This window comes from Vulpes lagopus, chromosome 10 (assembly GCF_018345385.1).
Source record: "Vulpes lagopus strain Blue_001 chromosome 10, ASM1834538v1, whole genome shotgun sequence".
NCBI lineage: Eukaryota > Metazoa > Chordata > Mammalia > Carnivora > Canidae > Vulpes > Vulpes lagopus.
Genome location: NC_054833.1, coordinates 93,469,229 through 93,483,573, shown reverse-complemented (window position 1 = coordinate 93,483,573; position 14,345 = coordinate 93,469,229). Strand labels below are relative to the sequence as shown.

Genomic DNA, 14,345 nt, shown 5'->3' with positions numbered 1-14,345 from the left:
CTGGGGGGGGTGACAAAGAGGGCGTACCCGTGTCCCCAGTCCCCACCATCACCACTGTCACCTGCTCGGCAGAAGAGATTAAAGACCCCACCTACACCAGACCCTAACAGTGGGTTGTCCTCCCAAACACACGGCCAGTCCTTCTCAAGATGCTCAAGATTCCAAAGACAGGGGCTCCTGAGAAACTGTCACGGCCAGAGGAGTGAGGAGATGTGACCAGTAACTGTAAGGTGGGCTCCCAGCACATGAAAGGGGCCTGAGGGGAAAACAGGAAAGCTGAACACAGCACGGATTTTACTGATGTAACACATCTGAACTGATTCGGGGCCGTGATGCAGTGACTGTGCCCCGGTTAGCTTTAACTGTTGGGGAAACTGTAAATTTGAAACCGTACTTTCTGTAAATCTAAAACTGTTCTAAAAAAATAGTCATTAAACCAAATGAGTGAGCCACCAACCCCAGTCAGAATCTCCATCTCCTGGTGCCTTTCTCCCTAGTCCAGGCGGCCCCAGAAGGACAGTCCACTGGGGCCACCCCAGCCTAGGAGTCTGTCTCTACGATAACACTGTCATTGGCTGGGGCTGGAGCTGGCACCCTCTGGGGAACCCCAGAGACCACACTCACCCTGAGGCGGCCCCCACAGGAAAGCCCACACCTCCGGGTTGACTTCCCCCGCACCTGCAGCCCCCACCAGAGCGGGAAGCTACATAGGGCAGGGGCACCCACTTTAGTGCTGATCTAGCTCAGATAACTCTCGAAACCTGGCCCAGGACACGTCACCACTCATCACTCCATTTTACAGACGGGGAAGCTGAGGCTTTGCTACATGAAGTGATTTGTATGAGGCTGCAGTTATTCTGGGACACACCTCGGAACTGAACTCAGATCCTTCTGACCCCAGTGCCACGTCACTAGTGTTCTCAAACTTGAGCAGGCACCGGAATCTCCCAGAGGGTTTGTTAAAACCACCCCCAGAGTTTCTGACTCAGTAGGTCTGAGAGGGAGCCCACACATCTGACCCGTTCACAGGTGATGCTGAGGCTGCAGGTCTGGGGGCCCCACTCGGCTGTTTCCTGGGCAGTGCCACCTGTTGCTGGTCAGGGGAGAGAACGTGCTCACAAACCAGGGAAGCCACTCACCCCTCCCTGCTGCCTGCTAAGCCAAGCCCCTCCTGAGTGGCCATGGGATGTGGAGCAGGTGAGAGTGCCCTGTGCCTCGGTCTCCCTATCTGTGAAGTTACCGACACTGTCCCGCTGCAGTAAGCATGAAATAGGCAAATCGAGGGACCCCATTCCGGGAGCAATGCCTGGCTTGCAGGGACGCCTGGCCTGTGCCAGCCGTTCTGCCAGAGGGCACAGAGGAGGTGCCCTTGGGCCAGTGGAGCATTCTCACATGTCACAGCTGTGAGGGCCAGACCCCACTCTCCCTTGGACCAGAAACAAGAGGATCTCTCCCATGCCACACCCTCACTAGTCACCACCTTGGGCTGTCTTTGCTGTGAGACCGGAGAAGCACCTTCCTGCCCCGCATGTATGGGGCTCAGGGCTGAAGTGACTCATGGGGGGGAAGAGTGTCCCCCCACATCCACACAAAACCTTTAGGTCGTGACCTTATTTGGAAACAAGGTCTTTGCAGATATGATTAGTTAAGAATCTTGGGATGAGATCATCCTGGATTTAAGGCTGGCTGTAAGTCCAAAGACTGATGTCTAGAAAGGACGCAGAGAGACACTGGGAGGAGGCTGTGTGAGGCCAGAGGCCAACGTGGGAGGACGCAGCCAGGAGCAGGGAGAGACAGGGAGGACTCTCCCTGGGAGCCTTCCGGGACAGTGTGGCGACCCTGCAGGCACCTTGATGTAGGACTTGTAACCTCCAGACTGTGGAGGAACACATTTCTATTGCGTAGAGCCTCTTGGTTTGTCACAATATGTTGCAGTAGCTCCAGGAAACTCTGACACCATCTTATAGACCGTGAAGATGAATGAGAACGTGTTAATAACGTTTCTGGCTACAGCGACTGCTTCAAATATCAACTTAAATGTTTCCTTCTCAAGAGGCCATACCAGTGGTGGTGGAAGCAAGGCCTGTGGATCGAGCCTGCCTGGGTTCACGTCCCAGCAGGTCCCAACTGTGTGGCTTCGGGCAAACTGCACTGCCTCTCTGTGCGTTAACTTCCTTATCTGGAAACTGGGGGTCCCAGTAGTCCCAATTCACTTGGTTGTCTGGAATGAGGAGGGTGGATCCACACAGAATGCACAAAATGGGGCTTTGTCCAGGCTAAGCCCCCAGTGAGAATTCACCATTCATTCTACTTGACGGGGTCATTCTGATTTCTGGAATTTATCCCAAACAAATCTTAACTAAAAAAATCAGAAATCAGAGATGTTCAAAATGGCACTACTTACAAAAGCAGTTAGAAACAACCCAAAGACCAACCCTCAGTGTGATGGGGACACAGGCGTTAGAGAGTGTTGGGGGATGCCTCTCCTAGCACCCAGATGCTGAACACAAATGTGTCCCAGCCCCAGAGCCGGGTAAAAGCATGCCTGTGGGCAGCAAGGGCTGAGCCAGTAACATGGACACCGGTGTGCAGGGAAGGGGCTGCAGGGCACCCGTGCTCTGCATTTGTTGCACACATGGCACATCCCCTACGAGAGGAGGAGGGTCTGGGGCCTCTGTGCTGGTGGGCCTGGGTCATCTTGGTTAAGCACAGAGAAGAGAATCCTGTACTAAGCTTCCTGCCCCGTGCCTGTCACCTGCCCCATGTCCTGCCCCAAGAGACCTGCTACCTCCAGAGAATAAGGCTGGGTGAGGCTGGTGTGGGTAGACGGCTGGCAGCCAAGGCCCGGTGGCAGGCCCCAACGAGCTGCAGTGAAAAATATGTGAGCAAACCTCACTGTCCCAGCAACATTCCAGCACTTAGCTCCTCCAGGTCCCAGCAATGTTCCAGCACTTAGCTCCTTCAGGGCCTGGCGGGAAGGTGGCCCTTTTAAAAGCCTCCATCACCAGGAGCATTCAGGCGCCCCCGGACAGGGGTGGGGAGATGGTGAGGGAGGGGTACAGTGGGATGTTCCCTGGGGACTCTTAGGGTTTGCAGTGTCTGCATGTCCTCCCCTGGTCAGACCCCCCACCCTGGGCTGAGCAGCCCTGGAGGGACCTCTGGTTTATTCGTCAAAGATGTCCTGGCGCAGCAGCCGAATGTGGAGGCAGCCCTGTGTCTGGGGAGGAATGAATGGGTAAACCAAACCTGGTTTATACACACAGGGGACTATAACTCAGCCTTTCAAAGGAAGCAAAGTCTGCCACCTGTCATAGCACGGAGGGACCTCCAGGGCATGCTGAGTGAGGTGAGCCCGGCAGGACAGGATAGATGCTGTATCACTCCCGTCACAGGAGGCCCCTAGAACAGGCAAAGTTACAGGGCCCGGAGTAGGGTGGGGGTGGGGCTGGGGAGTGAGTGTGTGACCAGGACAGAGCTCTCGGGTGCAAAGTGGACAAGGTCTGGAGGTGGATGGTGGGGACAGCTGCACAACGACATGAATGGACTTAATGCCACCGCACAGTACACTTACAAATGGTTAAGGCAGCAAATCTGATGTCACGTATATCTTACCACGGTTAAAAACTGAAACAAAATGCTGGTCCTGAATGCCTACTCTGTGGCCGGCCCTGGGAAAACCCGCGGGCAAGCCTAAGGGAAGAGGGTCCCTGAGCCTCAGGGGCTTAGTCTGGAGGCCACCGCTGGCCCTCCATCCCACGGATGCCCCCCACTCCTGCGTGGGCTCAGCTGCGGCCTCAGAGGGGCCAGGCCCTGGTGGGGGCGTGGGTCGCGAACGCCTCTCCAGTCAGGATCCCATCGCCACTTTGCAAACGACGCCCTGATTTTCTCCAGGGGAGCCAGGGCTGCCCCCTTGCGCGGCGTCTAGAAGGAGCTGTCCATCAGGATGCCCCGCCCCTGTCCCGCCCCCTGGCTAGGGGGCGGGGCCTGAGCTCTGAGTGGGGCCAACCTGAGGCTCTCCTGAGCTCACCGGTCCCAGCAGTGGGACCTTCCGGCGCCCCTGACCTCCTTCCGCGAAGTGATGGGGCCAGGGGCACCCTGACACATCCAGGAGGTGAGTCAGCGCTGCTGGGCATGCCACATATGGGCAGGGGGCCATCAGAACGACTCCGATTTCGGGCTGGGGAGCTTGGATCACTGAATAATGGGCTTCAAGGGGAGAGGTCTCTTTGTGGGCCATGCTGGTCTGAGTGCCTCTAGGTCATCCAGACGCTGGACACAAAGGTCCAGCTGCCTGAATGTCTGGGCTGCCTCTGCCAACACCTACAATATTCCCCCGTGATTCTGTGTCCTTTTAGGACCTACTCCAGCACCCAGCAAGCCGGGCCTCTTATGTCAGTGATAACAGGCCTACAAGGTGGACAGCCAATGCCCCAGTATGCGCCTATCAGGGGCTCTTTCTTTCTCCCTTATTTCCCACAGGTGGGATTAATCCCCCTGATGGAGAAGCCAAGGCCCAAGGGCACTGTGGCTGTCCCACATCACTCACCTGTCAGTAAGCAGGGAGGCCTGAGGGGTGCTCAGAGTCAGCGTGAGCATGTAGAAGGCACCTGCTGTGTATCGATGCTGCCTGCGGTGGCGGTCCCTTCCCTTTCCAGGGTGAGCACATTTGTGCTCTCTCCTGCCTCATTCCTTCACTACCCCCACCCCCTCCCCCAGCCCCGGAAGAACTGGTGGGGGTGTTGCCCCCCTTACCTTTCAGGCAGGACAGCTTAAGCCCCATGGTGGTGCCTCTGTGGCCTGTGAAGAGAGAAGGGGCTTGTTTAGGATTAGCCATGTGCACCCCCCCCCCCCAACGGATACACAATAGGAAGTAGTGGGGAGAGAAACTGCCAGTCACCGGTGAGGTCAGGGTGCATGCTGACTACATCTGGGCTGAGTTTGCTCAAAGACGAGTGTGTGCTAGTGGAAAACATTTTCAGGTGCCTCAGAGCTCAATGTACTAGAGATGTGGAGTATGGGGCACAGTGGAGGCGACAGCGTGGTCGGGGGGCTGACGTTGGTTCTGAACCAAGGTCCCCGGCCATTTCTTTTAGGGGTTGCTGACAGTAGCTGGCTTCAGGAGCAGGAGGACGTGAGGACCCTTGGGCCAGGCTGTGGGGCGGCCCTAAGCCCACCATGATGGGCTCACCTTCTGTTAGGGCACTGCTCCTCTTTTAAATGCATGTTCTTTGGAGACCTAATGGATCGAGGGCACATAGGCCTCAGTCTGTGGGACTTAACATTGTTCCAAGCAGCATTCCCACAGTCTGCCAGCAGTGTGATGCGTCCTTAGCATTCTGAGTGATGAATAAAACAGACAGCAGCTGATGGTGCTCAGCACCTGGGTGCTCTTGACGATTCTCAGCAACAATCCCTGGGAGGTGCTACTACTGTCCCCACTCACAGATGTGCAAATCAAGGCTCTGAGAGCTGGGATTGCAACCCCAGGACCACACCCCCAGGGGCCTGGAAGGGCAGGCTAGTCCCTCCATTCACAGGGAGCTGCCCTTGTGCCAGGCTACATGGGGAAAGGGGGTGGGGGGGTGGGCACCAGAGGAGCCCCTCAGATCTCCTCTGCAGGTGTGTGACCAAGGCCTGGCACTGTGCTCTGAAACCCGTCATCTCGTCCTGCACAGAGGCCGGCATTTACGGCTAGGAAATGCTGGGGTCCCCCAGGCACTCACTACACAGGCTGTGCTGGTGGACCGGCAGCCTTGGCGCCCCCGGGGAGCTTGTTAGCAATGCAGCATCTCAGGCACACCCAGACGCACGGAGCCAGAATCTGTATTTTAACAAGGCCCCCTGGGAGCCATGTGCCTGTTAAGGTCGGAGAAGCTCGCCCTGGGCCAGAGATTGTGGAGACTTAGGAAGGAAGACAGAGAGGGGTGGGGTGAGGGTAGGGAGGTGCGGGAGAGGGGGGTGGGGACAGTGAGGGTGTGGAGAAGCAGCTGGAAGTCTGGGAGACATGCAGGCCCAGGAGGTGGTGGGACCAGGAGGGGCTGGTTTGGAGAAACCTAGGGTGAGGGCTTCAATTTTACCCAGGTTGGGTTTGCGGGACACGTAGGAAGGAGGTAGCCTGCAGACATCTGCTAGGAGATGGGCTGGGGGGATTGGGGAAGAGGCAGCAGAGCATGAGCGAGTGGGAGGGAGAGAGACAGACACGGTGGAATGTCTACTGACTTGACGGCAGGCGCTGGAGCTGGGTGCCCTCCTGGCCGGTCCAGAGCCTGACTGAGCCAGGTGACCACAGGTGGGTTCCTCAACCAACCTAGACTTCACTTCCCTTGTCTTGAAAACAGGGATGATGCTCTTGGCATCTGAGCATCTTGGCACTGAGCAGCACGGAAGACTGCATTATCAGGAGGGCACACGGCTCAGGCTTGAGCAGTGTCAGATGCTATTATTTATGACAGCCACGGAGGGAAGACAGGTAGTGGCTTCCAGCTGGGGCCTTTCTCCAGGGCCGTGCTATCCAGTGTGGTCTTGGACCAGCAGCATGGGACCACCTGGAGCTTGTGAGAGATGCAGGCTTTCAGGCCCCGCCCCGCCTGCAGGCTTGGGGAGCTGCCTCTCAACCAGACCCAGGGGATGCTCATTACCGCTGCAGAGACTCAGCGAATTCGCCTGGGCACTTAAGAAGATACAGATGCCTGGGGCCCACCCCAGAGATTCTGGGGTAATTGGTTTGGAGTGTGGGCCTGGCACCAGGATTTTTTTTTTTTTAAAGCTCACCAGGGGAGACTGATGTGCAGGATGAGATGTCAAGGAGAGGGGATCCTTCTTCATGGGGGGAGAGGAAGGATCAGGCTGAAAGAAGAGAGAGACCAAGGCCAGGCATGTGGGAATAACAGGCGTCATCTCTTGAGCGTTTGCTGTGTGCTCAGCATTTGTCAGAGCCCCTGGACCCATGGACCCCTGGACTGAGGTCCCTGGTCCGTTAATGCTCACAACAGCCCAGAGAGGTTGGGACCATCCTCATTTCAGAGGAGGAAACAGAGGCATGGGGAGGTTAGTTAATTTGCCCAAGGTTGTAGGGATAGCAAGAGGTGGGGTCAGGATTCAAACCCAGCACTTTGAACCTTAGAGCCACAATATTTTCAGCTACAGGGCTCTGCAGGGCGGATGGGCGGGGATGTTAAGCAGGGAGTGGCATAGACCTTACCCTGTCTTTCCCAACCCTCCCCAGGATGGGTCTCCAGCCTAGAGGTCTCCAGCCCTGACTTCGGGCTTGTGAACAAATACGCCCAGGACCCCCAACTGGCCACTGTGAGCAGCACACACAACATCGCAGCCTAGTACAGACACACTGTGCGCAGCGCACCCCGACTTCACTGTGTGCTTCTGCGAGGTCTTTAAGTGGTGGCCACAGGGTACCCCATAGGTCTTATGGGCGCCCCATCCCAGGGTTTAGACAATGATTTATGTGGAAGTCCTCCTGCAGGAAATGATGTTAGTACTTTGCAATAAAATACTCCAGAAAAACTAGCTCCGTGCCATGGGCACCGGGGAACAACACGGTCGGGGCCAAGGCATCAAAGTGGAGAGGTGGGAGTTCATTACATATTTTTGTGTGTGTTTGAAAAATACTAAAATGCCAAAAGAAAGACAACTGTCTATGAGGTGACAGGATGGGGCCAATGTTTAGTTTTCTGAGCCTGATCATTGGACCGAGTCTGTAAGAGACGGTTCCTGCTCTCAGGACACACCCGCCCAGGTGTCTGGGCTCAGAGGCCATCATGCCTGCAGGTGTAACTCTCGGATGGCCCAGCTAGAAAATCAACAAAGCCATGTGTACGACAGAGAGAGACCCTAAAGGAAATGTGGCTAAATGCTCATCTCTGGGGAAGGACATGGGGTGCTTTATGTTCTTGCAACTTTTCTGGAAGCTTCAAACTATTTCAAGAGAGGTCAACCAGGGAAAGAAAAGCAGAGAAAGAGCAGCAACAGGGGTCCCACAGTCTCTGTGCCCACCACTGCCTCCCCAGCTGTGGCCCATAGAGTTCTGTGCATCAGACACTATTTTCCTAGAAACTTCTCTGATGCAGTTGTAGCTGCATTCAGGGGACTGTGGCTCTGGTCTGGGGAAGGCTGTGCTATTTCATGCCAGGAGTACTACTTCCCCAAGAGTTGTCCTGAATTGATAGGTGTTGTCTCTAAAGCTGTCTTGTAGCTTGAAAAACACTCATTTCAAAACATTCAGGACGGAAGGAGGAAGGAGGGAAGGAGAAGGAAGGAGAGAAGAAGGGAGGAAGGGAAGAGGCAGGGAGAATAAAGAACAGCCAGATCAAGGAAGCAAGAGGAGGAGGGGGAACGAGGACTGGCCCCAGTCTGGATTCCGGGGACACAGGGACAAGAAGCTGCACTGCGGTTATACAAAGGTCACGCCACAGAGTCATGTCAGTGTGTAGGGATTCTGTGTCAGCTTTCTACAATTCCCAAATGGAGAATTTTTACAAACCGCCGTTTTTTTTGTCCCAGCGTATGGGCCATAACTCTGGTCATCCTGCTTCTACCTCTGCATGGGGACAAAAACCAGGCAGCAGGTGGGGAGCAGACCAAAGGAACATGGAAGAACCAGGGTCTGAGAGCTGTGTGATCTCAGGCATGTCGTTTCCCTATCTGAGTCTCAGGAGCTGAAGCTGGGCTCCCCGGGCTCTGTGTCCTCATCTGTAAAAACGGGTGTCCTGCCACTAGCCTGGGGGATGGTTGCCACTGTCACCCAGCACTCCTGCGAAGGCCTGGCATTAGAAGACAACAGGGGGCAACCCGTGTTGGGGTCCCTTGTTTGGAGGTATGGGCTGCTGTGTGAGGAGGGGGAGCTCCTAGGGGTGATCCACCTGCAGCCACGGATATGAGCCGTGTCCACTCCATCCCTTTGTGATGGAGCTGTTGGTGGGGGCCATCTAGGCAGAGACTAGCAAGGCTTTGGTGGGAGAGAGCCCAGGGGATGGGACGAGCTGTCTGCAAGGGAGAAGCACAAGCCTGATTCCACAACCATGTGAATGGGAGCCTGACCGTGGGGAGCGAAGCTGCTTCTACCATAAACTCCTTCACTGTCATCACTGTGGCAATGAATGCTGACAGATACCCAGTTAATGCTTTTAAGAGGCCAAATCCTGGGCCAGGATAATTATAAAAATTAATTCCCCTGGACCCTAACAATGCCCTAAGAGATAAACATTACTACTACCCCATTTTACGGATGGAGTAGGGCATGGAGCTCTGAGGGGTCCAGGGGCTAGTAAGCTGCAGCCGAGGCCCAGGACCCGTCCTGGCGCTTAGCTTCAGCACCCCATCCTTCCATAGGCCACGTTTGTTACAAAGATACAGACTTTTTGCAATCAGGAAAAAGAGCTTTAAGGGAGGGAGGAAAAGATCGATGGGAGGGGTCCCCCTTAGCTCAGCAAGATGGCACAAGTGCAGTCAGGCCCGGGAGAACTGCTAGTTTAGGTCTAAATGTTCTCTCTCTCACACTCTTGCAGGAGTGTGAAAAACCTCCCTTTCATATTGAATCGGGCTGTTTATGCTCCCTCTGAAATATCAGATTGTTAATTATTTGCACAACAGCTTGAAGTAGAACAGGTTCTTTCTTGTATCCAGGCATAAAAATCTCTCTACCACCAAATGGCCACAACAGGATCCTCTTCTGGCGATAGGGACGGGCAATGATACTCACTTCCTTCCTCCTGCAGGGGTCTGTCTCTCCTCTGAGCAATCGAGATAGAAGGGTATCAGCTGCTTTGCACACCACAGTGTTCTCTAAAACCATGAGCATCTCCAGGGGAAGGACACACTTGGCCAAGTTGTCTGTTACTGTTTTGATAGCCGCTTGGAAGATAACTACCAGCCCACAGCCGTGAAAGCTTCCCAGCTCACCTTCTACATGTTTGCCATGCAGAGAAAAGTAAACCCATATACTTGTTCTCGGCACAAAATAAAAAGTAATTAAGATGTAGCACTCCCTATCCAACGTATAGAACCACTGACTGACTGGGGAGACCCTACTTCTTGAAGTCTGGCCTAGTGCAGGCTGATTTCCTTCAGTTACTTCTTTTGTGGATCAGAGGTCGGGCTCTAGAGTGTGAGGGAGAGTCTTTCTGGGGTGAATCATACAAATCTACAGCTAGAAGTGGCCGTAGATAAAAGGCTCCAGGTAAAATATGCCGTCCTAATTTCTGCATGGGACATACTCATACCCCGAATCCTTCATCATTAACCCACAATTTAAACATAACTGGGGGGACACCTGGGTGGCTTAGTGGTTGAGCATCTGCCTTTGGCTCAGGTCGTGATGCCGGGGTCCTGGGATCAAGTTTTACATTGGGCTCCCCGCAGGGAGCCTGCTTCTCCTTCTGCCTATGTCTCTGCCTCTCTCTGTATGTCTCCCATGAATAAATAAATAAAAGCTTAAAAAAAATAAATGTAACTGGGTGTCCCCCCCCCCTTTTTTTTAAAGATTTTATTTATTTATTCATTCATAGAGACACAGAGAGAGAATGAGAGGCAGAGACACAGGCAGAGGGAGAAGCAGGCTCCATGCAGAGAGCCTGACATGGGACTCGATCCAGGGTCTCCAGGATCACACCCCAGGCTGCAGGTGGCACTTAACCGCTGCACCACCGGGGCTGCCCCCCCCCCTTTTTAAAGATTTTATTTTTAAGTAATATCTACACTCATCGTGGGGCTTGAACTCATGACCCTGAGATCAAGAGTCACATGCTCCACCACCTGAGCCAACCAGAGGCATCCTGCATTTTATTTGCTAAATCTGGCATCTCTCCACAGAGGTGGTCTTGGTTCTAACAGGGGTCTCCCAGATGAAGACATGGAAGCCCAGGGAGGGAAGGTGAGTGAAAGGCTGAGTCCCGCTGGAAGTCTGATCTTGGTCTCTGTAGAGCCACCTCCTAGATGGAATTGGAATGATCCTCTGGAGGTCGTGACTCACTCCTTAACAAAGACCTCACTTGAGGCCCAAGGAGAGGGCAGGGGTGAAGAATCATAGCTAAGGAATGTGACAGTTTGCCTAGGGGCGAGGACCCAGCAGTGAGGATGGAACCAGGTGCCCCGCGCAGCAGGGGCCTGTAGGCAACCTCTCTACACCTGTTCCCTTACTGCCAACACAGGGAAGAAGGTTCTAACAGGCTGGCCATGCTGGGCTTCCATTAGGCACAAGGTACATCTTGGTTTTCTTCCTTCTTTAGAAAAAGCACTTTCTTTTTGTAACAGGATTAGAATTCCTGCAACTCCAGCCAGAGGGTCTGTGCTGGGAACAGATGCTACAAGCGTTAACATGCCTCCCATCCTGGTACACAGACTGCAAACATGAGCATCTCCCTGGCCTTAGCCCACGGACCTGCAGGAGGCGGTGAGCTCCTCTCTCAGGGGAAGTGAGGACAGCTGCTAGGCCCACAGTGGCTCACAACAGGAAGTGAAAGAGGATGGGGGTGGGGAGGCCAAGGCACCCACTGAAATCCCCTCCTACTTATTTATTTATGAGAGACACACACACACACACACACACACACACACACACACACACACACAGAGAGGGAGAAGCAGGCTCCATGCAGGGAGCCTGATGTGGGACTCGATCCCAGGTCTCCAGGACCACACCCCAGGCTGAAGGCGGCACTAAACCGCTGAGCCAAGGGGCTGCCCTCCCCTCCTACTTTTCTGTCATGGAGAAGAGTCCTGGGCCACCTGGGGTCCAGCCTTGGCCTCCCTGTGATTGACCACATAACTCTAAGAAAATACTTGCCCACGGCCAGCTCTGGGACTCTGTGTGATCAAGCTCAATGCTTATGGTTTGTGTTTCTTTTCATATGATCTATGTTAATAAAAATGTTTATTTAAAAATAAGGGGTATGCTATTAGAAGTCAAGTTAATGGTTAATTAACCACAAGATTTATTTAAAAATATGCAAATAATTTTTTTTTCCTCAAGTAGGCTCTATGCCCAATGTGGGGCTCGAACTCAAAACCCTGAGAGTGAGAGTTGTATGCTCTTCTGAGCCAGCCAGGTGCCCCCCCAAACATGCAGTTGTTTCTTACAGCAGCCTTGAGGATAGGAGACACAAACTACCAGCCCGCAGAAGTGAGTACCTGCCAGCTCATGCCCTGAAGGTTTCCAGTGCAAAGAGAAAAGTAAACTAGATGTGGCATTGCCTCTGGGAGACGTGGAACCACCACTGGCTCCTGAGGGACACTGCAGCAGGGAGGGGCAGGAGGAGATTCCTGGGGAAGTTCTGTTTCCGGTTCTGGGTGTACACTTCTGGTGTGCACATATACCATACATGTGTTATACCTTAATAATATTTTAATGGGGGGGGTGCATGTTGCACTTGCTGGTCCCAGAGGCCTGGCCTGGCCCCTGCCACATTCAAAAGCAATTCTTGAGGTGTGGCAGCTAGGGGTTCAAGGCCTGGCCCTGCCACTTACCACCCCATGACCTTTACAAGCCTCTGTGTCTTCGTCTGTAAAATGGGGATAACACGACTTCTTGGTTGGAAGATGAAGAGGGACAAGGCAAGTGACAGGAACCGGCTCTTACTGCTGCGGGGTCTGGCACGCGGCAAGTGCGCGATTCATATTAGATAGCACTGCTCCCTTTCCACGCCCACTGGGGGGATGTTCTGAGCTCCAGTCCTCAGGGGTGACCTCAACTCAGGCTCCGGGTCCACTGAGCTGCACCCCCCAAGCAAGGGAAGGGCTTCCAGGGAGAGGAGATTAGGTGGTGAGGCTTTCAGCCTCCTTGGGGCTTGCAGAGGGATTAAGTCTTTCCATAAATACATCGCCTGCCTCCCTCCACCCCCCCATCCATCCATCCATCCATCCATCCATCCATTCATCCATCTGGAGGAATCAGTAGCCAGGGTGGGGACAAAGATCCCAAGGTGGGTGTGGCCTGGACAGGTAAAGGTGGGGGGACAGGTGAAGGCATTCCTGGGGGTTGGGCTGGAAATGCCAGGGCCTGCCAATCCAGCTCTGCTTCTGTGCCTCAGTTTCCCTATCTGTAGAATGGGGGGTTTGCGCCACAAATGCTGCACCCTCTCAGAAGTGCCTTCCACCTGCCCTTCCTCGGTGATCCCCTAGCTGGTCAGCCAGCAGAGCCATTCTCTCCAGGCGGTTCCGCGGCGGCCCAGCGCCCAGCGCCCAGCGCCCCTGCCCCACCCCCTGCCCCGCCCCCTGCCCCGGCCAGCCCAGCCCAGCCCAGCCCAGCCCAGCGTCTCCGGGCCGCCGCGCTCAGCGTGCGTTCACACTGGTCGCCCTTTGCGGCTGCAAACCTGCTTTGAAGCCCTGGGAGCCAGCGGGGGCCCCTAAGTGAGGCGGCTCATAAATAATAGAGTTTGAAATACTCGATAGAGGGGAAATGGTTCCTCTGGAGGCCTCCCGCCCCCACCCCGGGCCGGGCTGGGCTCCAGCTCTCAGGAATGGCGGTCTGGCCCGCTCCCGGGAACTCGTGACAGCGCGGGGTGCCGGGCTGAGAGTGGGGGGCGCACCCCGCCCCCGCCCCCGCCCCCGCCCCGGGGAGCCGCCGCCCCGCGCAGCTCTGGGCTCAACTTTCCCCACACCCGCGTCTCCGCAGAGCGGTCTGCGCGGAGTTGGGGGCCGCCCGGCCCGCGCCCCCCGCGCCCCCGCGCCCCCGCCCCCCCGGGCGCCCCCCGCCCCCCTGGGCGCCCCGGCTGGGCGGGCTGCGGCCGGCGGGGAGCGCGGGGTCCTCGGCAGCGGCGGGGCGGGGCGGGGCGGGGCGCGGGGCACTCACCGCTTCCTGGGGGCTCACTGCGGAGCCGCGCCCGGGGCGCACGGGGCCCGCCCGGGCGCTGGCGGGGGCGGCGGGGGCGGCGGGGGCGGCGGCGGCGGCCGGGCTCCGGGGACCGGGGCGACGAGCCTGCGAGGGTGAGCAGCGGGGGTCATGGCCCGGCCGGGCAGCGCGGGCCCCCGCTCCGCCCCGGCCGCCGCTCGGGCCGCCGCCGCGCGCACGCCTCCGGCCGCCCCCTCCCCGGCCCCTCGGGGCGGCGCTGCCCCTGGCCCCGCCCCGCCCGCGGGCGCCGGGTGGCTCGGGCCGGGGAAGGGGCGGAGCAGGCCCGCCCGCCGCCTCCCGGGGACCGTGCCAGGGGCGCGCCCGGCGCCCGCCTGGGTTCCCTCGCGCCCGGCCTGGGCCGGGGAAAGTTGGGGCCCCTCCCCGGGGCTGCGTGCCAGGCTGCCCGAGGCCGTGCACCGCAGCCCAGGTTGGGTGGGAAGGGGCGCGGGGCTCTCCCGGGCCAGGTGGCCACAGAGGAGTGGGCCCCATCGCCAGGCTGCGGAGA

At 56.5% G+C, this 14,345-nt stretch overlaps 1 protein-coding gene across 2 annotated transcripts in view; it reads right to left on the bottom strand.

Moving 5' to 3' along the window:
* C10H16orf74 (chromosome 10 C16orf74 homolog) overlaps positions 1-14,025 on the bottom strand; it is a 31,637-nt gene extending 17,612 nt beyond the window's left edge. The window contains exons 1-3 of one of the 2 annotated variants that reach the window (XM_041770344.1): positions 13,802-14,025; positions 6,772-6,846; positions 4,753-4,797 (exon numbers count right to left, since the gene is read on the bottom strand). In XM_041770344.1, the coding sequence (XP_041626278.1) occupies positions 4,753-4,780 (28 nt within the window). In that variant the 5' untranslated portion in view covers positions 4,781-4,797; positions 6,772-6,846; positions 13,802-14,025. The remainder of the gene's footprint in view (positions 1-4,752; positions 4,798-6,771; positions 6,847-13,801) is intronic. The other variant, XM_041770343.1, reaches the window with a different exon arrangement.
* Between the last annotated feature and the right edge of the window lie 320 nt (positions 14,026-14,345).